The sequence below is a fragment of the Gobio gobio genome (assembly GCF_949357685.1).
Source record: "Gobio gobio genome assembly, chromosome: 22".
NCBI classification, from domain to species: Eukaryota; Metazoa; Chordata; class Actinopteri; order Cypriniformes; family Gobionidae; genus Gobio; species Gobio gobio.
In genome coordinates, this window is record NC_137118.1 from 31,153,326 (window position 1) to 31,181,231 (window position 27,906).

General features: G+C 48.1%; 1 protein-coding gene across 1 annotated transcript in view; it reads left to right on the forward strand.

Moving 5' to 3' along the window:
• Positions 1–15,027: 15,027 nt before the first annotated feature.
• The window catches only part of rtn4rl1a (reticulon 4 receptor-like 1a), a gene marked incomplete at both ends in the record, with an annotated part of 89,827 nt that continues 76,948 nt past the window's right edge, over positions 15,028–27,906 (forward strand). Inside the window, 2 exons of the mRNA XM_079805209.1 lie at positions 15,028–15,465; positions 16,147–16,248. Coding sequence (XP_079661335.1) covers positions 15,028–15,465; positions 16,147–16,248 — 540 coding nt within the window. The remainder of the gene's footprint in view (positions 15,466–16,146; positions 16,249–27,906) is intronic.

The window sequence follows — 27,906 nt, forward strand, 5'->3', positions numbered from 1 at the left end:
GCTGAGGCGCTGAGTTTATGAATTTGCTCTCTGACAGGGCGGCCGCGGCACGTGAAGTGCAAGGAACAGAACAGCTGATAGTTTAATTAATAAGGATTAATATAGGCCTACTGTTTTTTGTAGGCTAAAAAAAGAACCCGTATTATATATTAATATAAAAAAGTTGCGTGTGTCCTTCGGAAGCAAAGCTCTTGCGTCTGATGTTTTGGTTTCGGTTTGTAAACCTATACGAATAGAACATGTATGAATGAGAACATAAAGTGCAGGACGTGCTTTATGTAGGCTAAAAGAGTTGTTAAGCACAATGAGCCATGAAAAAATCCTAATGAATCATAATCTAATCGAATTGTGAGACAAGTGAAGATTCACAGTTATGACTAACTATCTGCACAAAGTTTGAGACTGACCGGTTAACTTGTTAGGGCATCAGGCCTAGTCCTGGATTTACTCCAAATGTTACACAGTGAGATTTTCTATGGATGTTTTATATATTAATGGATATGTATAGGCCTATTAATGACATTTTCTACTGAGATTTCATTTTACTAATAAAGTTATAGCCTACAAATCATTAGAGTGAACTGACTTTGTAAGGCAAGGCAAGGCAAGTTTATTTGTATAGCACATTTCATACACAGTGGCAATTCAAAGTGCTTTACACAGAAATGAAATAAAAATATTACAGTTATAATAGGAATTTAAAGAAATAAAAAATAAAGAAAATATTGAAAGATAAAAATAAAGAGTATAATTAAAAATAAAAATAAAAACAGGGTTAAATTTAAGCATATAAATTAAAATGCAAGCAGTTCGGACAAAGCACGTACAGTGGCACAGTGCTCATTCAGTAAATGCACAGCTGAACAGATGTGTTTTGAGTCTGGATTTGAAAGTGGCTACTGTTGGAGCACATCTGTTCTGTTCTGTTCTGATCTGTTCAGGAAGCTGGTTCCAGCTACGGCTGGCATAATAGCTAAAAGCAGACTCTCCTTGCTTTGAGTGAACCCTTGGTATTTCTAATTGACTTGATCCTGATGATCTGAGTGATCTGTTGGGTTTGTATTTAATCAGCATATCTGCAATGTATTGAGGTCCTAGGTCATTGAGTGATTTATATACAAGTAATAGCACTTTAAAATCGATCCTAAATGTAACTGGAAGCCAGTGTAAAGATCTGAGGACTGGTGTGATATGGTCATATTTTCTGGTTCTGGTCAGAAAAGTTATACCACATTGTAATACCACATTGTAAATCAAGCTCTTGTGGTACCCCCATTCGTTTCAATGTTTCACGCTTTTTGGACATGCACATCATAATAAATAGACTTGTTTTACAAAACTAAGAATTTTCCCATAAATGTGTCCTATATCACTGAAAATGGGAGAATCTTAGCTTTAATGTGGTATATGGCACATTATCAGAATAATAATGGTTAAAATGTTTTACAATTTCAAAAATAAGCTTGATTTTAAAATTGGAATTTCTCAATATCATGATTTTCTGAGGCCGAAATTCAGCTAACTTGTGACATGATCTTACTCAGTCAATATTAAAGATATCAAGGTTATATTTTCACAGAATGTTCTTTACATTATGTAGGATGATTTTATGTATAAAACAGCAAATGGCAAAAAAATTACTTTAGCTGGGTTTTCACAGACAGGGTCACAATGTGATGCTGGTAGAGGAAAACGTTTTCTGACTGTTTGCTGACTGTGCAGGCCATGGGACATGTTCAACTTCACTTTCATGTTCTTCAAACCATTCTGGATTCCATACACTGGATACCATAGCTCTCAATACACCTCAAAGGCTGTCCTGTTCACAGATGAGCAAGCAAGACACACACCAACAATTTGTCCTCTTTTGGACTCTGATATGTCTCCCATTATGTTGTGTGGATTGCAATATTTTATGTACAGCTATACTATTGGTCTGCTAATTTAAGCTTCACACGCTGCTCTTACTGATGAAATGTAAAATCAGTGAAGATATAAAATCAGGCCGCACATATAGGCGTGAAACCTCCAACACTATATTTGCCATGTTTCAGTTTCATTGCCCAACCCTTGTACGTCTAAACACGTATATCCAATTCCCTTTGGAATTCCAAGCCGCCACAAGGCAAGGGTGACACGTTTGCCCACAGAGATAGTTTTTTAATGTTGTAAAATGAAGCAGACATGCCTGCATGCGCTCACACTAAAACTCTGCCTTTTTACGTGGAAACTTTAGATATAGGTAAGAAATTATGGTTATTTTCCAGTCTTGGGACCCTATCATACATCCACCGCAATGTGGCGCCAGGTGTGACGCAAGTGTTTGTTGCTAGTTTCAGCCCAACGCAGTTATCATTTTCACATCCTGCGCCATGTTGTTTAAATAGCAAATGCATTTGTGCCCATTTATGTGCCCATGGGCACACAAATGGGCTGGTCTGAAAACGAGGTGTGTTCAGGCGCATTGTTGGCACGTTGCTATTTTGAGGCAGCTGAAATAGACTGTGTCATTAACCAACTATAACCTGGTCCAGAGTCAATGGCGCAATATTTTTTGTGTTATTTGCATTTATATATCTCGACGCCATTAATATACACCTATAGGCGGGTCCAAAACGCATGTACACTCTTCTTGTTACACACACAGGTATGCGCAGCAGCACACAAACATTTTTAAATATGAAAAATTAAAGGATTAAAATGTAAAGGATTGTTATTGTGTACATAAATATAAATATGCCTACATGTCATAATGGATAGTCATTGCATGTATCAGAATTAGCCTACCTATTTGCAGTAATGACGAGCAAGCAGACGTTATTAGATGAGCAGATCCGTTTCCTTGCTAGAGAAGCGATCCGTTTTTTCCTGCTTGCTAGTTCCGCCATGTAAATAGTGAATCCGCCATGGCGCGAGTGCAACTGGCTTTTAAAGGGAATGGGAGATGAGACTGTTTATTGCACGTTATGCCCAAAACACACCCATTACTCATTGTATCGGCAAAGACCTATGTTTGCCACATGGGAAACGCTACTGACCATTGTTTGACTCGTGCTTCCTCTTCAATAAAATCCACAAAGTTGCCAAAAGTGCGTTTTTTCATTATTTTATTTTTAAAACTCAAAACAAATGTAAAGTCACTCAATAAACAAACATAAACTTCATGGCCTCTACTCTTTCTTGTGTGCACGCCAGCCAACTCCTGTGAGCGCGGTCAAAGATAGTGTCTGCACACAGCGTTTCCATTTGGCACTCTGACATAACTCCATTATATGCCAATGGCGCCACCTAGTCCTCACTTCCTATAGAGAACTTGTACACACAAAAACACAAAACAACCACACGAGGCAATATGGCTCCTACACACATTAAGAGAATAGGGACAACACTTTTAGACCAGCGACTTCCGGTTATGGCGACACGCTGACAAGAGTTGGCTCCGCTGTAATTTGTATAGAGATTTCTTGAATTTATCCCTGTTTCATTCAAAATTCGAAGTGAGTGTTGTTCGAGATGTCACCTAAACCAGCAAAGCAGAAGCCGAAAAAAGCAACAGATATTGAGGCGGAATCCGAAGGCCTGGAAGAATTGTCGCGAGTTGCGTATGGCGAAGAGAACTCGTCACCGAGTTATGAAGATCAAGCTAGCGGATTTAACGCTGACACAAGTGATATCCTCCTTTTACCCGCCTTTTGCAGAGTTTTTTCTTATCTCTTTTCTCATCACAAATCATACCAGAAATCCATTTTCTTTCAATAAAAATTAAGAAAATGTTCTAAATGTGGAAATAAAGTACCTAACGAAATGTTTAATAATAATAAATGCATTAATGGATTAGGGGTAGGTGTAGGGAGGGCTTTTATTGTCCCATTAAGGTGGCATACATTTAATAATTTTAATAAACATAATCTTTACCCTCTATGTTATTATTGCATCCTGATAATGTACAACAATGATGTGCAAATAGTATTGTCAGAATAAAGTATAAATTACATGTAGTTACTATTTACACATTTTGCAAAGAACTGCTACTTTTATATGGTGTAAATAGAATATATCAACTTAGTATGCTATTACACTTAGTAAATAGTATCTACAGCTATTTGCACTTAGTGTAAATATCATCTATCACTAAGAAAATATGTTATTTTCACTTTTTTTATATTATGTAAAAGAGATCTAACTATTTTTTATTTGTAATATTCTTGTAATATACTGCCATGATTTGTTACATCTCAATAAAGAAAGTGTAAAAAAAAAAACACTTTTAGACCATGCGCACCGACCATTTTTACTGTTGTTAAACTAGCAAAAGTGGATTCGGACACGCCCTAAGTGCACTTGCGCCGTGCACTTTAGACCATGCCCTTAGAATGTAAAATAGAGCCCTATATCTGTTCAGTCATCCATTACAGCTTTTACCTTATCCATGCTGGCAAATAATCTTTGTACCACCCAACGTGAATTATATAAACAATTTTAATAGCACAGCGCCATTCAAATCCCCAGGGTCAATCATGTCGCATAGTAAAGCAATCACCAACACTTATCATTTTGGGCGGGGATTAATGTAAACACAGATATACCAGTTGTGTCTGTGAATGTGAATGTAAAGTGAATGTAAACAGGTCAAAATATGGTCAAAAGATCAGATCTGCGCATTAAGACTTGCAGTGTAAATGCAGCCAAATTTGTCAATAAAGTTGGAAAATAAAAAAGTGGGAGAAAAAAAAAGAGCATGCAAGAGATACTATAAACCGACAGAAATTCAAGGGAGAGAAAGCCACTGGGAATCAGAGTGGTGGGACACATACGGAAGTGCCAGTCAGAGCGATTTCACAGCTGGATGCCTTGATCCTCGTATACACCTAGACATCTGTCTGCACTCCATGCTTCAGAAAAGAGATAGGTCTGTGCGGTCACAGCACATGCACAAACACGCACAGCTTTTATTCACAAATCTCACTGGTATGCATGCCTGTGTATCAGTGCACTAGTGTATTCCTGGAAATCTAGCATGCTTGTTAGTCATTTATTTGATTGGTTATTATGTGTATACTTTTGTGTTATCTCCGCCGGTGCGTTTGTCCTGCGGTATCAAAGAATAATGCTGCTTTTCGTATAGATATTCTTTATGTATCAGATTAACGTTGAGCACAGATTGGAATAAACCGGTTATTTATTAATATTACAGAGTATTTTTTGCAGACTTTCTTCTGTATCATTGACTAATTCCTGTATTAATTTTATTTCAAGGCATCTTTGTTTTTCTTTGTCTAAAATGGAGGCAGTAAGTTTAGCCCATAGAGCATTTTTGGGTCAGGAAAACAGAATGACTGCATGATGAATGGGGTGAGTGAACTGACATGACCATAACATAAGCTGGTTTAGAATTAGATTGACAAAACATTTAAAGATATTCAATTCCACTGCAGCTATAGTTGAGAGAGACATTAGCCAAGTTTTACAGGGTTGCATGGAGCAGCATACGTGATTATTTAAAAAACAAAATTCATAAAGGTTCTTTAAATATTGTAAAAGATAGTATAAAGTAATAAAACGGCATTCGGCACTAAATGTTTGAATACAGCTACTTAATTTAACCTTAAGTGAATCAGGTGCTAAAATGAGAAGCTATTAGCGACACAGCTCATTCTGAGTAAATTCCCCACTCAGAGTTCTCGAACAAGGCCAGTCTACAACACACATACACACATCAGTCATCTGATACACATACAGATAAGTGCCGCCACATTCAGGAGATTACAGAACATCAAACCATTAACCTTGAGACAGACTGCACTCCATCTCCGTCTATTAGCACACTTTGTCTCATGCAGATTTTATATATATAAAGTTCCCATTCAGTCGGTCACGTTCGACGTGAATTGGGATCACTTCAGGGAGCCCCTATCAGCTTCGAGATATAGAGAACAGGCCATTGGGCCTTTGGCGTGCGAGATTTGCATCTCGCGCTCCGCCCTGCGCCACGGGTATAAACAGGAAGCGAGAGCGAATGCACGCTGTCATTCACTTCGGAGCCGAACAGCGTTGATGAAGCAAGACTGCTTTTCTAAAAGAGAACCTATCTGCAAGAGAGATGCTCCAGAGAACGAAAAGGACGCTCTGTGTTGGCGAAAAGGCACAATCAGCGCGACCGCATGTTCACCGCTGCATCAGCATAACAAACTGCTGTTCTCACAGCAACTGTCGGTTTGGTGAGGGCGTTTGTTTCAGTGAATGCACCACAGGACTACACTTACCACCTGTGTGTTGCCGCGGTCTACCCCTGGGTGCTTCAGCACTGTTTAAAGAGCGTTTCCTCACAAAAGAGCAACACGGGTGTGACACTGCGTCTTTTTCAAGACGTCATTCCACTCGTGCGTTTTTGGATGCGGTTGTTTCCTGTCCTGACGGCCATGATCCCTCTTGCATAAACATGTTGAGACTGTGTCGTGGGTGATCCATGTTCTCTCAGGGGAACGGGATCACGTCGATGCGCTGGTAATCTCACCTTCCGCGTGAGGGTTTGAGTGTTCAGCTCGCCGTGTGCCGTCTGGCTGCCGGGTGACAGCGCGGGTTGCCACGGCAACTCTGCGCGCGTCACTCGGCGCCTCCGATGCGCGGTCGAGACTATGATGCCTCAAACGGGGTTGAGTCCCTTCGCTTATACCCCGATCTAGTCTCTTTTCTGGTGCACCAGAGGGGGGACTATTTTGGCTGATAAGCCTGGGTGGCCTGAGGATTACAGTGAGGCTTCCCCGCCGCGTACATCTCTTTGGGCCCCTCACTCCTCTATCGCATCGCAAGCATGTTGAGACTGTGTTCGTGGGTGGTCTATGCTCTCTCATGAGAGCATAGCCACGTCGGCGCGCTGTTCGTCTTGCCTTTTTCATAAGGGCTTGAGTGTTCAGCGCGCCGTGTGCCGTCTCACGGCCACGCCCACTGTCTCACGTGTCTGCTGGTAGCTTACAGATGGGATTGCTGGTCCTTGAAAGGGGACCTAGCATTTCATTTGGGGCTCTAGCAGAGGACAGATGTCAATCGCTGCATCGGAGAGAGGGCTGTTATGTGTTGAAAATGAAGATGATGCTGAGATTCCCACCGTAATAGTGGGCGCTCGTGCTGAATCAGATTCATACTTGACAGCCATGCTTTCCCGGATGGCTGAGGCATAGTGCAACGCGTAAATCGCCTTGCCTGCCCCTTGCCTTTTTTCGGATGTGCATTGGAAGGCTTTGGCATTGTGGAACTATTGGTGGCAAAATATGGAACACCAAAAGGGCCATAATCTGTATAAAGTTTTCCTCTCTCTCACTACCCTCATCGGTGGGGTGGCAGTGCCACTGGCAGGCCACCTCCGCCCTGCTTAGTGCAAGAGGGTAGTTCTGAGCTGAGGTTGAGCTGCGCACAGCGCTGGCCCTTGGCTAGACGATGTCCACCCTGGTCCAGAAACACAATTGACCCGGATTTGGTCTGGAACTGTTCTTCCCCGGAGGAGGGCCGGGTGGAAAACCATGAGTAATTCTGTTCCGCCACTGATGTTAAAAACAGCCAGTCGTACCCCAAAAAAAAAAAAAGAGCAGTTCCAATACCTCTGGGTCTCGGGAGTTCAGGAATGGCAGCGTGTGACGCTACAGACCCTCGCCGCTTTCATTCCCCTCCCCACAAGAGGGCGAGAATGGCAGTGTGTGACGCTACAAAGCCTCGCCACTCTCATTCCCCTCTTCTCAGCGGTGCGTGGACAACAGTGCGCGACGCTATGCCTCGCCACTCTTGTTCCCCGCTGAGGAAGGAGGTGAGGCAGACCGTGCGCAACGCCACAAAGCCTTGCCACGCTCAGCCCCTCCTTCATTTGGGAGCGTGCTTGGCGGTGGTCGACGCTCCCATGCCTCGCCACCCTCAGACGCCTCTCCCTTCGCCAGCAGGGGGCGCTGGCTGTGGGAACGCACTCAAGCGGCCTCCCCACACTCGCACGCCCCCTCCGCGGATGCAGGTAAGTGTTGCACAGCACACTCAGATCCCACTTCGGGCCGCTCCATGCCGTCCGAGTCGGATCCCTGCATTCCGCGTCGCTGCCCCGCTGCGGGTATGTCTGTGGTTAATCCCCTTGCTCGGTGTCTGGAAGCCTGGCTAGAGCTTCCCAGCCCGTCTCGGGGCCGTACCATCAGACTCGGCTATGCGATTCAGTTCACCAGGCGTCCCCCTAAGTTTGGAGGCGTTCACTTCCCAGTAGCGAAGGAGAACGCCCCCGTGCTCCGGGCGGAGATCGCAGTCCTACTGGCGAAGGACGCGATGGAGCCGGTCCCTCCAGCCGAAATGAGGTCCGGGTTCTACAGCCCGTACTTCATTGTACCCAAGAAAGGCGGCGGGTTATGGCCGGTCTTGGACCTGCGATTCTTGAACCGGTCCCTTCACAGGCTGCCGTTCAGAATGCTAACGCAGAAGCACATCTTCAGGTGCGTCCGTCCCCAAGATTGGTTTGCAGCGACCGACCTGAAGGACGCGTACTTTCATTCTCGTTTCCCCTTGACCGGCCCTTTCTGCGCTTCGCGTTCGAGGGACGGGCATGTCAGTACCGCGTCTTGCCCTTCGGCCTGTCCCTGTCGCCCGCGTCTTTACGAAGGTTGCGGAGGTGGCCATTGCCCCCATGAGAGAGCATGGTGTTCGCATTCTCAACTACCTCGACGACTGGCTGATCCTTGCCCAGTCCTGAGAGCAGTTGTGCGAACACAGGGACAAGGTGCTCAGTCACCTCAGCCAGTTGGGACTTCGGGTCAACTGGGAGAAGAGCAAACTCTGTCCCACACAGAGGATCTCTTTTCTCGGTATGGAGATAGACTCGGTCGCCATGACAGCGCGCCTCACCGAGGAGCACGTCCAGTCAGTGTTGAACTGCTTGAACATTTTCAGAGGCTCCTGGGGCATATGGCATCCGCAGCCGCAGTAACGGCGCTCGGATTGCTTCATATGAGACCGCTTCAACGCTGGCTACACGATCGAGTCCCGAGATGGGTGTGGCACAGCGGTTCCCTCCGTGTCCAAGTGACTCCGAGGTGCCGCCAAACCTTCGGCCCATGGTCGGACCCTTTGTTTCTACAGGCGGGAGTTCCCCTAGAACAAGTGTCCAGGCACTCCGTTGTCTCCACGGATGCCTCATCCACGGGTTGGGGTGCCACGTACAACGGGCTTGCAGTTTCGGGTCTGTGGATGGGGCCTCAACTGCAATGGCATATCAATTGCCTCGAGTTGTTAGCAGTTCGTCTTGCACTCAGCCGCTTCAAAGTTCCGCTCAGAGGCAAGCAAGTTCTGGTCCGTACGGACAACACTGCGACCGTTGCGTACGTCAAAAAACAGGGTGGTCTACGCTCTCATCGCATATCACAACTCGCCCGCCATCTCCCCTTATGGAGTCAGAAGCATCTGAGGTCGCTTCGTGCCATTCACATTCCGGGCCTGCTCAATCGTGCAGCCGACGAGCTGTCACGTCAGCCGGTGCTTCCGGGAGAATGGCGACTCCATCCCCAGGCGGTCCAGCTAATCTGGAGTCGTTTCGGGGCTGCACAGGTAGACCTGTTTGCCTCCCCAGAGACGACCCACTGTCAGTGGTTTTATTCCTTGACCGAGGGAACCCTCGGGTCGGATCCCCTGGCCCACAGCTGCCCCGGGAAGAACGCAAGTATGCGTTTCCCCCAGTGAGCCTTCTTGCGCAGACACTGTGCAAAGTCAGGGAGGACGAGGAGCAAGTCCTGGTGGTCGCTCTATATTGGCCCAACCGGACTTGGTTCCCGGAACTAGTGCTTCTTGCGACAGCACCTCCCTGGCCCATTCCTCTGAGGAAGGACCTCCTGACTCAGAGACGGAGCACCCTATGGCACCTGCATCCAGACCTCTGGAAATTCCACGTCTGGTCCCTGGACGGGACGCAGAGGTTCTAGGTGACCTACCGCAAGCGGTAGTTGACACCATCACTTCCGCTAGAGCCCCCTCTACGAGGCGCCTCTATGCGTTGAAGTGGAACCTGTTCGTCGATTGGTGCTCTTCTCGCCGAGAAGACCCCCGAAGATGTTCGATCGGTTCTGTGCTTGCCTTTCTACAAGATGGGTTGGAGCGAAGGCTGTCTCCCTCCACCCTCAAAGTCTATGTTGCCGCTATCGCCGCTAATCATGAGCTAGTAGATGGAAAATCTCTAGGTAAGCACGATCTGGTCGACAGGTTCCTTAGGGGGGCAAGGAGGTTAAATCCGCCTCGTCCTCCCTCCATACCCTCTTGGGACTTAACTCTGGTGCTAACTGCACTACAGAGAGAACCCTTTGAGCCTCTGCAGTCAGCTGAGTTGAAAATTCTGTCGTTAAAGACAATACTCCTGACTGCGTTGGCCTCAATCAAGAGGGTAGGGGACCTGCAGGCATTTTCGGTTGACGAATCGTGCCTGGAATTCGGGCCCGGTAACTCTCATGTGATCATGAGACCCCGGCCTGTATATGTGCCCAAGGTTCCCACTACTCCCTTCCGGGACCAAGTGGTGAGCCTGCAAGCGCTGCCTTCGGAGGAGGCAGACCCAGCCCTAGCTTTTCTCTGTCCCGTCCGTGCTCTCCGGACTTACGTGGATAGAACGCAAAGCTTCAGGACCTCAGAGCAGCTCTTCGTCTTTTACGGAGGACAGCAGAAGGGAAAGGCTGTCTCCAAGCAGAGGATGGCCCACTGGATAGTGGATGCCATCGTCTTGGCTTATCAGTCCCAAGACGTGCCCTGCCCGCTCGGGTTAAGAGCCCACTCCACTAGGGGTGTTGCCTCTTCCTGGGCGCTGGCTCGTGGCGCCTCGCTGACAGATATTTGTAGAGCTGCGGGCTGGGCGACACCTAACACGTTCGCTAGATTCTATAGCCTCCGTGTAGAGCCGGTTCCTTCCTGTGTGCTCACTTCCCATAGTCAGTAACACCGAAGTGCCCGTTCTAGTGTCGGCTTGCTGCGCCATTCCCTCCCCTATGGTAGACGGATGCGTGCGCTTATTCTGCTCCAGTCGAGTTCCCCGGATCGGCGAACCCTGTTGAGTCCTCCGCAACCCGCGGCAGTCGGACATGGCGGAGCGTTCGACGCCAGGTCTAACACTCGTATGCATTGGTGGAACTTGTGTTAGGCTGGGTTCCATATGTAGTGACCCCCACGGCGGTCCCATATGTGTATTCTTCAGCGGTACGGCTCCCTACGGCGAGCCCGTGTCTTTCCCTCGGCAGAGTCTCCTCTGCCGTCCCAGGTACGTGTTGTCCCCCTCCACGAATTGGCCGGGGCCACCCCTGGGACTTCCGTATGTTGTGCTGCCCACGGCCAGCCCATACGTGTATTCTCCACATGTTAACTCCCTCTGGGCATGATGTGGCTTCCGCAGCTGCCTTCACAGGCACGCTTTCCCAGCGTTCAATTCAATTCAATTCAATTCAAATTTATTTGTATAGCGCTTTTCACAATGCACATTGTTTCAAAGCAGCTTCACAGAAAGTGCATTTCATAAATGTACATTGAAAAATGTTAGAAAAGAGAATGTTAAAGAAAAAATGTTAGGATAAGTTAATCAATCATGTATTATTTTAGGCCATAACAACGCTGGCGTTGAGTCGTCTCTTCACAGGCGTCGAGTCGTCTCATCACAGGGGCATCAGAAGTCTCCATCAGAGGCTGGATACAAACTGGAGCTGACGAACTAGTTACCTCGGGACTAGTGTCCCGAGATAACAACAGAAAAGCAGATGGGAAATAATTAGCATAGCTGCTGTTCAGAATATTAATGCTGTTGGTGCGATTTAACTGTAGTATAAAACTTATTTATAATGTGAATGCTTGGCTAAAGAGATGCGTCTTTAATCTAGTTTTAAACTGGGACAGCGTGTCTGAACCTCGAACAATATCCGGAAGACTATTCCAGAGTTTAGGAGCTAAATGTGAAAATGCCCTCCCTCCTTTAGTGGACTTAGATATCCTAGGAATGACCAGAAGCCTCGAGTTTAGTGATCTTAAAGAGCGCGATGGATTGTAGGGCGATAAAAGATCAGTTAAATACACTGGAGCTAACCCATTTAGGGCTTTATAGGTCAGTAGCAATACTTTGTAATTGATACGGAACTTAATAGGTAACCAGTGTAGGGATGATAAAATTGGTGTTATATGATCATATTTTCTTGACCTAGTAAGAACTCTAGCAGCTGCGTTTTGGACTAACTGTAGTTTGTTTATCGATGATGCAGGACAACCAGCTAATAAAGCATTACAGTAATCTAGTCTCGAGGTCATGAATGCATGAACTAACTTTTCTGCATCAGAAATAGATAGCATGTTACGTAGCTTGGCAATGTTTCTAAGGTGGAAAAATGCCGTTCTTGTAACATATGAAATATGACTTTCGAAAGATAAGTTGCGGTCTAATATAACACCCAGGTCTCTTACTGTAGTGGATAAAGCGACAGGACATCCTTCCAAGTTAAAGTTGTATTGTGAGAGGTTTTGTGGGCAATTTTTTGGACCAATAAGTAACACCTCCGTTTTATCTGAATTTAATAGCAGAAAATTACACGTCATCCAGTGTTTAATATCATCAACACACGCTGTCAGTTTAGATAATTTAGCGTTTTCATCTGGTCGTGATGAAATATATAATTGAGTGTCATCAGCATAACAGTGGAAATTAATTCCATGTTTTCTTATAATATTACCAAGTGGCAGCATATATATAGAGAATAGCAGAGGGCCTAGCACGGATCCTTGCGGCACCCCATAGTCTACTGATGTTATCTTTGATTTTTCCCCATTTAGACAGACAAAATGGTAGCGGTCTGATAAATACGATCTAAACCAGTTTAATGCCTGTCCCTGAACACCAGTGTAATTTAGAAGTCGATCTAATAGTATTTTATGATCTATAGTATCGAACGCAGCACTAAGATCAAGTAGAACTAGTATTGAGATACAGCCTTGGTCAGAAGCTAGAAGTAAATCATTTGTGATTTTAACGAGTGCGGTTTCTGTGCTATGATGTGGCCTGAATCCTGATTGAAATTTTTCATAGATATAATTTTCTTGCAAGAAAGAGCACAATTGAGCGGACACAACTTTTTCTAGTATTTTAGACATGAATGGAAGATTTGATATTGGTCTGTAATTTGCTAGGTTATTATGATCTAATTGTGGCTTCTTAATGAGAGGCTTTATGACTGCCAACTTGAATATTCTTGGAACATGACCTAAAGATAAAGACGAGTTAATAATATTGAGAAGAGGCTCTTCCACTACAGGTAACAACTCTTTCAGTAGTTTAGTGGGTATTGGATCTAATAAACATGTTGTTGGTTTAGATGCAATGATAAGTTTATTTAGCTCTTCCTGTCCTATGGTTGTAAAGCGGTGTAGTAGTTCTTGAGGGGCGATAATTGCGGTTGAATCATAAGACATCATTAATGATTGTACATTTACAATTTTGTTTCTGATGCTTTCTATTTTGTCAGCGAAGAAGTTCATAAAATCATTACTACTAAACTGTAACGGAATATTTTGTTCAGGCGATGCTTGTTTATTTGTTAGTCTAGCCACAGTGTTAAATAAAAACCTTGGATTATTTTGGTTATTTTCTATTAGTTTGCGTAGATGCTCAGCCCTGGCTGCTTTTAGGGCCTTTTTATAACGTGACATACTTTCTTTCCATGCGATTCTAAAGACCTCTAAATTAGTTTGTTTCCATTTACGCTCTAAGTTACGAGTTTCTCTCTTGATAACATGTGTAGCACTGTTGTACCATGGTGCTTTAGTTTTCTCTCTAACCTTTTTTAATCTAATTGGTGCTACAATTTCTAATGTACTAGAGAAAATGGTGCTCATACTGCTAGCCATTTCCTCTAGTTCATCTGTTTGTTTGGGTTCACTTAGCAGCTGAGACAGATCCGGTAAGCTATTTGAGAATCTATCTATAGTGGTTGGAAGGATTGTTCTGCCTGGTCGATAACGTGGCACAACATGACAGATTTCAGCAGTACGCAGTATGCAAGTTACCATGTAATGGTCAGTGACATCATCACTTTGTGATATAATATCTATATCGGTTGGGTTGGTTCCATGTGATATAATTAAATCTAGTGTGTGATTAAGACGATGAGTGGGACCAGTGACGTTTTGCTTGACCCCAAAGGAGTTTAATAGATCTGTAAACGCAGCCCCTAACGCGTCATTTGTGTTATCTACGTGTATGTTAAAATCTCCAACAATTAATGCTTTATCGACGTTGACCAATAGATCTGAGAGAAAGTCTGCAAACTCTTTTAGGAAATCAGCATAGGGCCCTGGAGGTCTATATACAGTAGCTAAGGCTAGAGATAATACAGATTTCTTTCTTACATCTAATAGCGTGACATTTAGCACTAGTACTTCAAATGAATTAAACCTGTGACCTGTTTTCTGGGTAACATTAAGAATATCTCTATATATTGTTGCAACACCGCCGCCACGACCAATCAGACGGGGCTCATGCTTATAACAGTATCCTGGTGGAGTAGACTCATTAAGACCGAAGTAATCATTTGGCTTAAGCCAGGTTTCAGTAAGGCAAAGTACATCGAAACTATTATCTGTGACCATTTCATTTACAATAACCGCCTTAGTGTCACATGCCTGTCCTGTCTTGTGTGCACATGTGGGTTTTGTTAGTGTGGCCATGTGCCTCTGTCATTGTTTGATCCCTCCCCCTTGTTATCTGATTAGTGTTTGATTTCCTCCACCTGTTCCCTCCTGATTCTTCCCCTTTATATAGTTCCCATGTGCTCACAGTCTTTGTGGTTACGTTGTTATGTCTACGTCTCCCGTTTCCCCCCGTGATTTCTTGTGGTATGTTTTTTGTGTTATTTTATGTTTTATTATGTGTTTTGCCCCCTCGTGGGTTTTTGTTTTGTATTTATGTTTGTTTTTGTTAATAAATCCTCTATCTGCACTTGAGTCCTCGCACCTCAGTTTTCTTTCAGCGTAACGTGACAGAACGTAACCACCACTATGAGGACTCAGCAGAGAAGGAGGTCACCGCAAGGACCTTCCTCTTTTGTCTCCTGTCCCCTCTGGGACCGCATAGTCCAGTTCAGTTCCCTGAGCACTATGCGGCAAGAGGGAACTGAGATGAGAGAGTTTGCACGGGAGTTTAAGAGGGCTGCTAAAGGACTGGGATACAGAGATGAGTCTCTTAAGGAGCTCTTCAATTATGCCCTCGACGAACCATTTGATTGGATCATAATGAGAGCGCTGGAGGGGACAACATTCGAGGAGGCGGTGGATTATTTCACTGGCCAGAGGAAAAGGGCCCCTCCCCTGAGTCCGGTGGCTCCATTTCCGGTGGTTCCTGTTCCGGTGGACCCAGTTCCAGTGGTTCCGAAACGAAGGAGGAGGAGAAAGGTTCCCTCCATCCCGGTTCCGGCGGACCCTGTTCCGGTGGTCCCTGTGCCGGTGGTCCCTGTGCCGGTGGATCGTGTTCCGGCGGACTCTGTTCCGGTGGTCCCTGTGCCGGTGGTCCCTGTGCCGGTGGTCCCTGTGCCGGTGGTCCCTGTGCCGGTGGTGCCTGTGCCGGTGGTGCCTGTGCCGGTGGTCCCTGTGCCGGTGGTCCCTGCGCCGGTGGTCCCTGCTCCGGTGGCCTCCACTCCAGTGGTCTCAGCTCCGGTGGACCCCCTTCCAGTGGTCCACGCTCCGGTGGTCCCCATTCCGGTGGATCCTGTCCCTGGGGTCCGTAAGCGGAGGAGGAGAGGGAAAGCACGCTCCGTGACTGTTCCAGTGGTCCCTGTGCCGGTGGATCGTGTTCCGGTGGTCCCTGTTCCGGTGGATCGTGTGCCGGTGGTCCCGGTGCCGGTGGATCGTGTTCCGGTGGTCCCTGTTCCGGTGGATCGTGTGCCGGTGGTCCCTGTGCCGGTGGATCGTGTTTCGGTGGTCCCTGTTCCGGTGGATCGTGTGCCGGTGGTCCCTGTTCCGGTGGTCCCTGTTCCGGTGGATCGTGTGCCGGTGGTCCCTGTGCCGGTGGATCGTGTTCCGGTGGTCCCTGTTCCGGTGAATCGTGTTCCGGTGGTCCCTGTGCCGGTGGTCCCTGTGCCGGTGGATCGTGTTCTGGTGGATCGGGTTCCGGTGGATCAGGTTCCGGTGGATCAGGTTCCGGTGGTCCCTGTGCCGGTGATCCCTGTGCCGGTGGTCCCCGTGCCGGTGGTATCAGGGACGGCGGACTCTGCTGTGCCGGAGGTGCCGATCGGGCGCCCCGCGCCGCCCCGGCGCCCTGCTCTTCCCGTGCCGCCCCGGCTCCCTGCTCTTCCCGCGCCGCCCCGGCTCCCTGCTCTTCCCGCGCCGCCCCGGCGCCCGGCTCTTCCCGCGCCGCCCCGGCGCCCTGCTCTTCCCGCGCCGCCCCGGCGCCCTGCTCTTCCCCCGCCGCCCCGGCGCCCTGCTCTCCCCGCGCCGCCCCGGCGCCCTGCTCTCCCCGCGCCGCCCCGGCGCCCTGCTCTTCCTGCGCCGCCTGAACTCTGCTGGCCGCCTGAACTCTGCTGGCCACCCTGGCCGTCCCGGCCGCCTGAACTCTGCTGGCCGCCTGAACTCTGCTGGCCACCCCGGCCGTCCCGGCCGCCTGAACTCTGCTGGCCACCCCGGCCGTCCCGGCCGCCTGAACTCTGCTGGCCACCCTGGCCGTCCCGGCCGCCTGAACTCTGCAGGCCGTCTGAACTCTGCTGGTGTCCCCGGCCCCCCCGGCCGCCTGAACTTTTTGTGATCCCCGTCTCTCCCTTGTTTTCCCCTTCCTTTTCTGTTTCTCCCTTGTCTGTCCCTCCCGTCCCGTCCTGGTCAGTCCCTCCCGTCCCGCCCTGGTCAGTCCCTCCCGTCCCGCCCTGGTCAGTCCCTCCCGTCCCGCCCTGGTCAGTCCCTCCCGTCCCGCCCTGGTCAGTCCCTCCCGTGCCGCTCTGGTCCGTCCCTCCCGTGCCGCTCTGGTCCGTTCCTCCCGTGCCGCCCTGGTCAGTCCCTCCCGTGCCGCCCTGGTCAGTCCCTCCCGTGCCGCCCTGGTCAGTCCCTCCCGTCCCGCCGTGGTCCGTCCCTCCCGTCCCGCCCTGGTCCGTCCCTCCCGTCCCGCCCTGGTCCGTCCCTCCCGTGCCGCCCTGGTCCGTCCCTCCCGTGCCGCCCTGGTCCGTCCCTCCCGTGCCGCCCTGGTCCGTCCCTCCCGTGCCTCCCTGGTCCGTCCCTCCCGTGCCGCCCTGGTCCGTCCCTCCCGTGCCGCCCTGGTCCGTCACTCCCGTGCCGCCCTGGTCTGTCCCTCTTCGTCCCTCCCTGGTCTGTCCCTCCCGTCCCTCCCTGGTCTGTCTTTCTTGCCCCGCCCTCGGCTGATGGAGCGTCTGGTAGCCGCTCCGTAGAGAGGGGGTTATGTCACATGCCTGTCCTGTCTTGTGTGCACATGTGGGTTTTGTTAGTGTGGCCATGTGCCTCTGTCATTGTTTGATCCCTCCCCCTTGTTATCTGATTAGTGTTTGATTTCCTCCACCTGTTCCCTCCTGATTCTTCCCCTTTATATAGTTCCCATGTGCTCACAGTCTTTGTGGTTACGTTGTTATGTCTACGTCTCCCGTTTCCCCCCGTGATTTCTTGTGGTATGTTTTTTGTGTTATTTTATGTTTTATTATGTGTTTTGCCCCCTCGTGGGTTTTTGTTTTGTATTTATGTTTGTTTTTGTTAATAAATCCTCTATCTGCACTTGAGTCCTCGCACCTCAGTTTTCTTTCAGCGTAACGTGACACTTAGGTGTGAGCGATCTAATGTTTAGAAGACCTAGTTTTAGAAATTGTTTTTGTTCACTAATATTGCGATTTTCTGGTTTAATCACAATTAGATTTTTCCTAGATCCTACAGTAGATTTAATGTTTGACCTCACTAAACGAGGAATAGACACAGTTTCTATATAATGTTCTACATTGGTACTTATGTCAGTTAAGTTAGTACAAAATTGGTTTTGTTCACTAATATTATGATTTTCTGGTTTAATCACAATTAGATTTTTCCTAGATCTTACAGTAGATTTAATGTTTGACCTCACTAAACGAGGAATAGACACAGTTTCTATATAATGTTCTACACAGTTATGTTCAGACACAGTTTCTATATAATGTTCTACATTGGTACTTATGTCAATTAAGTTAGGACAGCAAATACTGTTATTTGGACTTTGACTTACTAGTCATATGATGGCGGTGTGCAGCGCTCTGGAGATGTTGTCCGACAGAAGAGCCGCTCCGATTCTGCTGGGGTGAAGGCCATCAGGACGGAAGAGCCTAGGTCGCTCCCAAAACAGATTCCAATTATTTACAAAGAGCAGCTTCTGTTCATTACACCATGACATTAACCATTCATTTAGAGCAAATAATCTACTGAACTTTTCATGTCCTAGTCGGTACGTGGGAAGCGGTCCGGACACGATGATCGCTGCTTCAGGCGATGTTCTGCGCACTGTCTCGATCAGGCTCCTGTAGTCCCTCTTCAGAACCTCCGTCTGCCGCAGCCTGGTGTCGTTCGTCCCCGCGTGCAGCACGACAGCTCCGATGCGCTCGTCACCGTTCAGGATCTCGGGAACCTGCGCAGCGACATCGAGAACTCGAGCACCAGGAAAGCAGTGAGTGATAACCTTGCCTTTACCTGAGGTAGCGTGGACATGCCGGACGATGGAAGTACCGATGACCACAGCGTCGCGTTCCGTCTCGCGAAGAGGGGAGAAGCGGTTCCAGGTGGAGATCTCGAAGACCGGGAGGGGCGGAGAGGTCCTCGCTCTGGTCCTGGCTCGCGTCTTCCGCTGTGGAAACACCCAGGGTCCATGGCGCTGTGTCGGTGCCGGAGTGAACGAAACCAGGGATGATGATCGCGTCCTGGGTGCTTGGGTCCTGTGCAGAGAAACACGCGGAGTAGACGAGGTCGGAGTCAAAATGTTAGTATCCACTGACTTGTGCGCATCGGCGCGTGATGTTTCAAGCGCCGTTCGCCGCTCTCTCAGCACAGCTTGTCTGTCTAGAAGGCCGCGAATCTGCCTCTCCAACGACTGCAACTCCAACTGCACCGAATGCAGCTCGAACGTGTCCTCACCTGCACTCAAAGGTAACATTAGACACACATCCGAGTTATTCGCCATTGTAGCAGAAGTGCTACGATGGCGAATTGTAGCTATCAGTGTTTACCGGGTGTAACGTTAAACAAGTTACCACGCGTGCAAGGCTAGCGGGCTACGGCTAGTAGCGGAAGTTCGGATATAAGTAGCGATATCAAAGCAATCCGATTGTTTTTTATAGAGAATCGTATCGGAGATATGTTCACACGCTGTAAATAATAGAAAGTATTCGTTTGTAAGCGAGTATTAAGAAGACAATCAAGGATTATGAATCAATTTGACGGTATCCAATACAGTCAGCTGAATGGGTCTTGCGGAACAGCAGCTTGGACTCTCCCTGCGTGAACTTTCCCGCCCGCATCAGATCGGGGTCTGAGGGGCTCATCGCTGGGCGCTGGAAGTGGTAGTAACTGTGGCGTTTTCCATAGGGGATCCCAATTCGTCTGTACGTCCGCTAACGTCGAACGTGACCGACTGAATGGGAACGTCTCGGTTACGTATGGTAACCCTCGTTCCCTGAAGGAGGGAACGGAGACGTACGTCCCGTCGCCACAGTTGCTGTACCATCACTGCAGGTTGAGCCACTAAGTTCGGCTCCTCAGTGAAAGTCCCAATTCGTCGGTACGTCCGACGTACGTCTCCGTTCCCTCCTTCAGGGAACGAGGGTTACCATACGTAACCGAGACGTTTTCTATCTTTCCCATTTGCATACAAACATTAAAGAGATGGGGATCAGTCACAAGGCAGTTATGATGAAGGTCAAAGAAACAGTGCAAAAATCAGAAATGGAGAAGACAATATGAGAATCACTCATTACACAGAGAGTCTTGACATAGTCTCTCAAGGAGCCCCAATAAGTGTCATTGTGGTCACTCCATGTGGCCATAAAGTACTCCAATTACACAAGCCTGAAAGCTTGATGGTCTGTTTGGTTGGCGGACATCAGTATGATTGAACACTCACAGTGTTTTAAAAGCTTCTCTGGGTGAGAGCAACCATCACGAACAGAGACTTCCACAAGAGTGCCTGTGGCTTTGAATACTGGACAGATGTTCACTATTAGTGATCTTTGCTAAGACAGGCATTACTATTGTTAAACCTACAGTACTTAGTGATTTCAGCAAACCTCTAACCTTAAGATTTAACCTTTGGTAAATCTTGCTGCACTGTGATACAGTCACAAGGCTTATTGAAGAAAAAGTGTGCTATTACTCATTTAAATGATTAAACTTGCAGTTTTCAACAGGTAGATGACATAATAGACAAACTAACACAGACTTACACTTTACCGTTTACTTTTTTTGTGGTCAGTAAGGTATTTTTATATAAAGTTATTTTTTTTAAGAAATTAATACTTTTATTAAACAAAAAGGCATTGAATTGATCAAAAGTGTCAGTAAATACCTTTTAGATTGTTATAAAAGATTTCTATTACAAATAAATGCTGAAAAAAATGGATCACCGTTTCCACAAACATTATGCAGCACAACTGTTTTTAACATTGTATCAAGAAATGTTTCTTAAGCATCAAAGCAGCATATTAGAATGATTTCTGAAGGATCATGTGACACTGAAGACTGAAAAAACTAAATACAATTCACAAGTTCACACTTACATATCATTTACGGAGAGTAGTTTTAAATGCGTATTTGGCGTGCTATCCGGGGGGAGGGCTTCGAGCTCCGAATTTGGCCTGAACCCAATAATTATTAAAAGTGTGGAGAAGGGGTGGTGGAAGGTTGCTGATAAACTGTCAATGAACGGAGGTAAGACTGCTGCGTATATATATATATATATACCTCTTATTGTTGATTAGCTGAGTGCTCTTCACTTGTGTCAATTATCTGAACGTGCTTCTCCCGACCTTGTTAATAAAACATTTAAATTTAAAATATATAGCACAATTTTTTTTTATTTACTTTAAATTGTAATAATATTTCACAATATTAATGTTTTACTGTATTTTTGATCAAATAAAGGCAGCCTTGGTCAGACTTCTTTCAAAAACATTGAATAAAATCTGTCTGTAACCTACATTAAAGGAGGGAGCCATATAGGGACTAGAGTATCATCAATACTGTATGCTGAGGTGGGCTCTTTTGACTTGGGCAGTAAACAAGCCCCTAACCAGAACACCCTAGCAACCACATTGCAAATCACTAAAACCTAAACTCAAAGACCTTAACACAGTTTTGCCAGACCGATCTTTCTGCAAGTCAAAATTTACTTTGTTCTGTGAAGTAGTTCCGAGCTGAAAGCATTTCAGTGATGAAAATGTCCATCGACAGGCTCTTCACAATATAATTGTAGCAATTGTCATAAACACAAGAAAATAATTCCCACAGATGGCATCATTTTGATGCCTTGTCTTTGAGCATTTCTCATACGTCTTGCAGAGAAATGCAGTGCTGATGGTCTATGACATGCGTTTCACTGATGTGGAGTAGTATAACATCTCTTTTGGACTCAACTGACAAGGATTTGAATTTGAAAGACATAGTCACCCTTCCCCAATGACACTATACTGGCAAAAATGGTGGGATAGAATACAAATTTCAAATAATTTAATTCAACTGCAAAACATTGCAGTTTGTTTGAGGATCCCGTTCCACCCGACAACAGCAACATTGGCTCAACCAGTTAAGTTAATTTGGGGTGGAACTATCTGCCCGACCAATGATAGAAGAGTGGAGTGTTTGAGAAACATGTTTGGTTGTCATGGTTGTTTTTTGCGATTCCATTTGGTGCTGCTAGTGGCCTATACACACTTCACCTTTAAAATTAATGATAATAAATTATTCATTTGTTTTTAAAGTTGTAATTTTTTTATGTTAAAATATTTCATGCAAGTTGTATATGCAACGAAAATGTCTCGGTTACGTATGTAACCCTCGTTCCCTGAAGGAGGGAACGGAGACGTACGTCGGAACTGACCGACGAATTGGGATCTGATTTCAGAGACCAATCTACTTCGAGTGTGTTAAAAACGAGCCAATGGAGATTGGCATGCGATTCACGCATTCCACGCACCGCCCCGCAGTGCGGGTATAAATAAGGAAGTGGAATGCTTGATCATTGCTTTTTTCTGCTGAGGAGCTGAACTAGTAACTCGGCCCCCAAGCTGAAGTACAGCACCTGGCGATGGGATGTACATCTCCGTTCCCTCCTTCAGGGAACGTGGGTTACATACGTAACCGAGACGTTCCCTTTCAGTCGGTCACGTTCGATGTACGTCGGAACTGACCGACGAATTGGGATCCCTACCAAAACGCCAGGGCGCTGGCCCTGCTTGAGCGCACTGGGCCGTCTTAGATGATACGGAAGTCAGGGCTCCAAAGAGGGAGGTCAGTCACTGCTGTTTCTGCAACCCACCCAGTGTGACTATTGGATAATGCTGGGAAAGCGTGCCCGTCTCGGGAGATGGTACACTGCGGAACCACGTCCTTCAGTGGAAGGATTGGTGGTGGAATACACATAAGGACTAACCTAGCAGGGTAGTGCAACATATGGCAGTCTCTGGGGTGGTTCCAGCCTGGTTCCAGGGGGGGAGAACACGCCCAGAGATGACAGAGCGGGCTCTGTCAAGGGAAAGACACGGGTCTAGCCAAGTAGGGTAGCAGGTACCATGGAAGAATACACATATGGGGTTGCCATGAGGGACACGTTTCACAAGCATACGGGTGCAGGCCTGGCGTCAGACGGCCGCAACGTCTGGAACCGCAGGGGTGACAGAGGAGCTCGACAGGGTTAGCCGTTTCCGGGGAACACAACTGGAGACAATAGACGCACGTATCCGGCCCAGAGGGTGGGAGTGGCGTTGCAAGCCGACACTTAGAACGGGCACTTAGTGCTACTGGCCCCTGGGGGCGAGGATGCGGGAAGATACCGGCTCTACACGGAGGCTATGGAATCTAGCGAACGTGTTAGGTGTCGCCCAGCCCGCAGCTCTACATCACAGCATCTCTTGAGCCAGCACCCAGGAGGAAGCAACACTCCTTGTGGAGTGTGCTCGCAACCCGAACTGGCAAGACACATCTTGGGACTGGTAAGCCAAGACGATAGCATCCACTATCCAGTGGGCTAACCTCTGCTTGGAGACAGCCTTTCCCTTCTGCTGGCCTCCGTAACAGACGAAGAGTTGCTCTGAGGTCCGAAAGCTTTGAGTCAGGTCAACGTAAGCGCGAAGAGCGCGGACGGGACATAAAGCCAGGGCTGGGTCTGCCTCCTCCGAAGGCAGCGCTTGCAGGTTCACTACCTGGTCCCAGAAGGGAGTGGTAGGAACCTTGGGCACGTATCCAGGCCGGGGTATCAGGACAACGTGAGAGTTGTCCGGCCCGAATTCTAGGCACGATTCATTGACCGAAAGTGCATGCAGGTCCCCTACCCTCTTGATGGAGGCCAATGCTGTCAGAAGCACTGTCTTCATTGACAGGATTTTAAGCTCCACAGACTGCAAAGGCTCAAAGGGAGGGCTCTGAAGTGCTCTGAGCACTAGAGCCAAGTCCCAAGAGGGTAACGAGTTTTGACGAGGTGGATTTAGCCTCCTCGCACCTCTGAGGAACCTGACGATTAGGTTGTGCTTCCCCAAGGACTTACCTTCGACTGCGTCATGATACGGCGCTATTGCTGCGATGTACACTTTGAGGGTGGAGGGAGACAGCCTTCGCCCCAGCCCATCTTGCAGGAAAGAAAGCATGACACTAACCAAACACCTTCGGGGGTCTTCCCGGTGGGAAGAGAACCATTCAACGAACAGGTTCCACTTCAAAGCGTAGAGGCGCCTCGTAGAGGGGGCTCTAGCAGGTTCTGCCTGTGGTAGCCCACCTAGAACCTCCACGTCCCGTCCAGGGACCAGACATGGAGTTTCCAGAGGTCTGGATGTGGGTGCCATAGAGTGCCCCCTCCCTGAGAAAGAAGGTCCCTCCTCAGGGGAATCAGCCAAGGAGGGGCTGTCGCGAAGAGAGTTAGTTCTGGGAACCAGGTCCGGTTGGGCCAGTAGGGCGCAACTAACAAGACCTACTCCCCGTCCTCCCTGACCTTGCACAGGGTCTGTGCAAGAAGGCTCACTGGGGGAAACACATATTTGCGCAGGTCCCGGGGCCAGCTGTGCGCCAGTGCATCCGTGCCGAGGGTGCCCCCGGTCAGGGAATAGTACCACTGGCAATGGGTCGAGTCCGGAGAGGCAAACAGGTCTACCTGTGCGGCTCCGAAGAGGTCCCATATCAGCTGGACCGCCTAGAGATGGAGTCGCCACTCTCCCGGAGGTGTCGGCTGCCGTGAGAGCTCGTCGGCTGTCCGGTTGAGCGCATCTGGGATATAAATGGCATGAAGCAACCTCAGATGCTTCTGACTCCAAAGGAGGAGGTGGCGGGCGAGTTGGAACATGCAACGGGAGCGTAGAGCACCCTGACGGTTGATGTACGCAACGGCCGCAGTGTTGTCCGTACGGACCAGTTCATGCTTGCGACGTAGCGGCCCCTTGAAACGGCGCAGTGCCAAGTGTACTGCTAACAACTCGAGGCAATTGATATGCCAATGCAATTGAGGTCCCGTCCACAGACCTGAAACTGCATGCCCGTTGTACGTGGGCCCCCAGCCCATGGAGGAGGCATCCGTGAAGAGCACAGCATGCCTGGACACTTGTTCTAAGGGCACCCCGGCCCGGAGAACGAAGCATTGGACCACGGGCTGAAAGTTTGGCGGCTGTAAGGAGTCACTGGGACCCGGTACTGGCCGCTCTGCCACGCCCACCTCGGGACTCAGCCATGAAGCCAGTGTTGAAGCGGTCTCATATGAAGCAATCCGAGCGGCGTTACCGTGGCTGCAGATGCCATATGCCCCAGGAGCCTCTGAAAAAATTTCAGTGGGACCGCTGTCCTGCCTTTGAATGAATTCAAGCAGTTCAACACTGACCGGATCCGCTCTTCCGTGAGGCGCGCAGTCTGGCTGACCGAATCCAGCTCCATACTGAGATAAGAGATCCTCTGTGTGGGACAGAGTTTGCTCTTCTCTCGGTTGACCCGAAGGCCCAACAGGCTGAGGTGACTGAGCACCATGTCCCTGTGTTCACACAACTGCTCCCGAGACTGGGCGAGTATGAGCCAGTCATCGAGATAGTTGAGGATGCGAACGCCGCGTTCTCTGAGCGGAACAATGGCTGCCTCTGCGACTTTCGTAAAGACGTGAGATGACAGGGACAGCCCGAAGGGCAGGACTTTGTACTGATATGCCTTCCCCTCGAACGCAAAGCGTAGGAACGGTCTGTGTCAAGGAAGGATTGAGACATGAAAGTACGCAGCCTTCAGGTCAATCGCTGCGAACCAATCTTGGGGACGGACGCATTCGAAAATGCGTTTCTGCGTTAGCATCCGGAACGGGAGCATGTGCAGGGCCCGATTCAGGATACACAGGTCCAAGATTGGCCGTAACCCACCACCTTTCTTGGGTACAATGAAGTAGGGCAGAACCCCGCTTGTAGACTAGCAAGCCCTGAGCGGGTTGGGCGCCTCCCTTACGTCCGGCACCAGATGGAGGCTGCTGCCTGGGTTTCGCAGGGGCGGAGGCGGACGCAGGGGGGGCGCCCTCGGCGACAAGCAGGCAGAGGCGCTGCGAATCAGGATTTTTTTTTTTTTACCGCCTCTGTCTGCTTCTAGGCCATCGAGAACTGCTGGGCAAAGTTCTCGACGGCATCGCCGAAGAGGCCAGCCTGACAGACAGGGGCGTTGAGGAACCGAACTTAGTCGGACTCACGCATATCTGCCAGGTTTAGCCCCAGGTTCCTGGACCACTAGTGTGGACATCGCCTGACCGCACGCAGTTCCTGCAAAACCCCTGGGTCGGGACTACCCTCGTGCATGCAGGACAGAGGGTAGTGAGAGAGGAAAAAATTTATACAGATTTTGGCCCTTTTGGTGTTCCATATTTTGACACCAAATAGTTCCATACTGCTAATTTTTCCAATGCCCATCCGGGAAAAAAGGCACGGGGGTAGGCAAGGCGATTTACGCGTTGCACTACGCCTCAGCCACCCGGGAAAGCATGGCTGTCAACTCTGAATTTGATTCAGCAAGAGCACACACCATTATAGTGGGAAACTCAGCATCATCATTTCCAGCGCATAACAGCCCTCTCTCCGATGCAGCAATTGACATCTGTCCTCTGCCAGAGCCCCAAATGAAACACTAGGTCCCCTTGTTTTTTAAAAGGACCAGCAATCCCATCTGTAAGCTACCAGCAGGCATGTGAGACAGTGAACGTGGCCGTCAAACTCGACGGCACACGGTGCGCTGAACGCTCAAGCCCTATGAAAAGGCAAGACGAACACCGCACCAATGTGGTCATGTTCTCATGAGAGAACATGAACCACCCACAAACACAGTCTCAGCATGCTTGTGATGCGATAGAGGAGTGGGGGCCCACGGAGATGTACCCGGCGGGGAAGCACCACTGTAATCCTCAGGTCACCAAGGCTTATTAGCCGAAGTAGCCCTTTTCCTGCTTTTGCAAGAAAAGAAACTAGATCGGGGAATAGGCAAAGGGACTCAACCCCATTTGAGGTTTCATAGTCTCGACCGTGCATCTCTAAAGCGCAGAGTGACGTGCTTGGTTGCTGTAGCAACCCCTGCTGTCAGCCGGCGCCTGACGGCACACGGCGCGCTGAATGCTCAAGCCCTTACGAGAAAGGTGAGACGAACAACGTGCCGACGTGACCATGCTCTCCTGAGCATGGATCACCCACGAACGCAATCTCACATTTATGTGTGAGAGAGATCGTGGCCGTCAAATGAGGACAGGAAACAACCGCATCCAGAAACACACGGTTTGAATGACATCTTGAAAAAGACGCAGGGTCAAACCGTGTTGCTCTTTTAGAAGAGGAAAACTGCTCTTTTAGTGCTGAAGCACTCAGGGAGATGACCGCGGCTCACGCAGTTCAGATGGTGCAAGCCTGCGTGAGCACTCAGAAACAGAAACGCCCAGCCAACCAACAAAACCAGCTCTTTATCTCCTCTGAAGCGGCCATCCGCTGAAACGCACCGTCACACCCGTACTGGAACAGCAGTCCTTCTCACGAGACTCGAATAACACTCTTGGTAGACACAGCAATGACACTGTTCGGCTCCGAAGTAAAAAGCAATGATCAAGCATTCCACTTCCTTATTTATACCCGCAGTGCGTGGAATGCGTGAATCGCATGCCAATCTCCATTGGCTCGTTTTTAACACACTCGAAGTAGATTAGTCTCTGAAATCAGATCCCAATTCGTCGGTCAGTTCCGACGTACGTCGAACGTGACCGACTGAAAGAGAACTATAAATAAGCCAGTTGATAAAATGTAAACACTACCTCTTTGGCGCTTTTGAGTATCCCAACCTGCCCGACAACAGCAATATTGACTCAACTAGTGGTGTGAATTTAGAGCAGGGCTATCTGACTGTCCGACCAAAGGCTGAAGAGCGAAGTGTTTGGGAAACGTGTTGGGGGAAAAAAATCATTATTTTTGCAGTTCTGGGTGGCATGAAAATGACATAATTTACCTTTAAAACATGAGGATAATTCATTATCAATCACTTTAAGGCTTGAAAATATACCTGTCTACCTCCTTGTCATCTTACCCACATGAAAAAATACTATAGTATATTATAGTATATTATAGTAAAATTACAGTAAAATTACTCTAGTAAATACTATAGTGTTTTTGAACAATACTATAGTAAAGATACTTCAGTAAATTGTAGTATATTATAGTATTTACTACACTTTGTTAATTTACT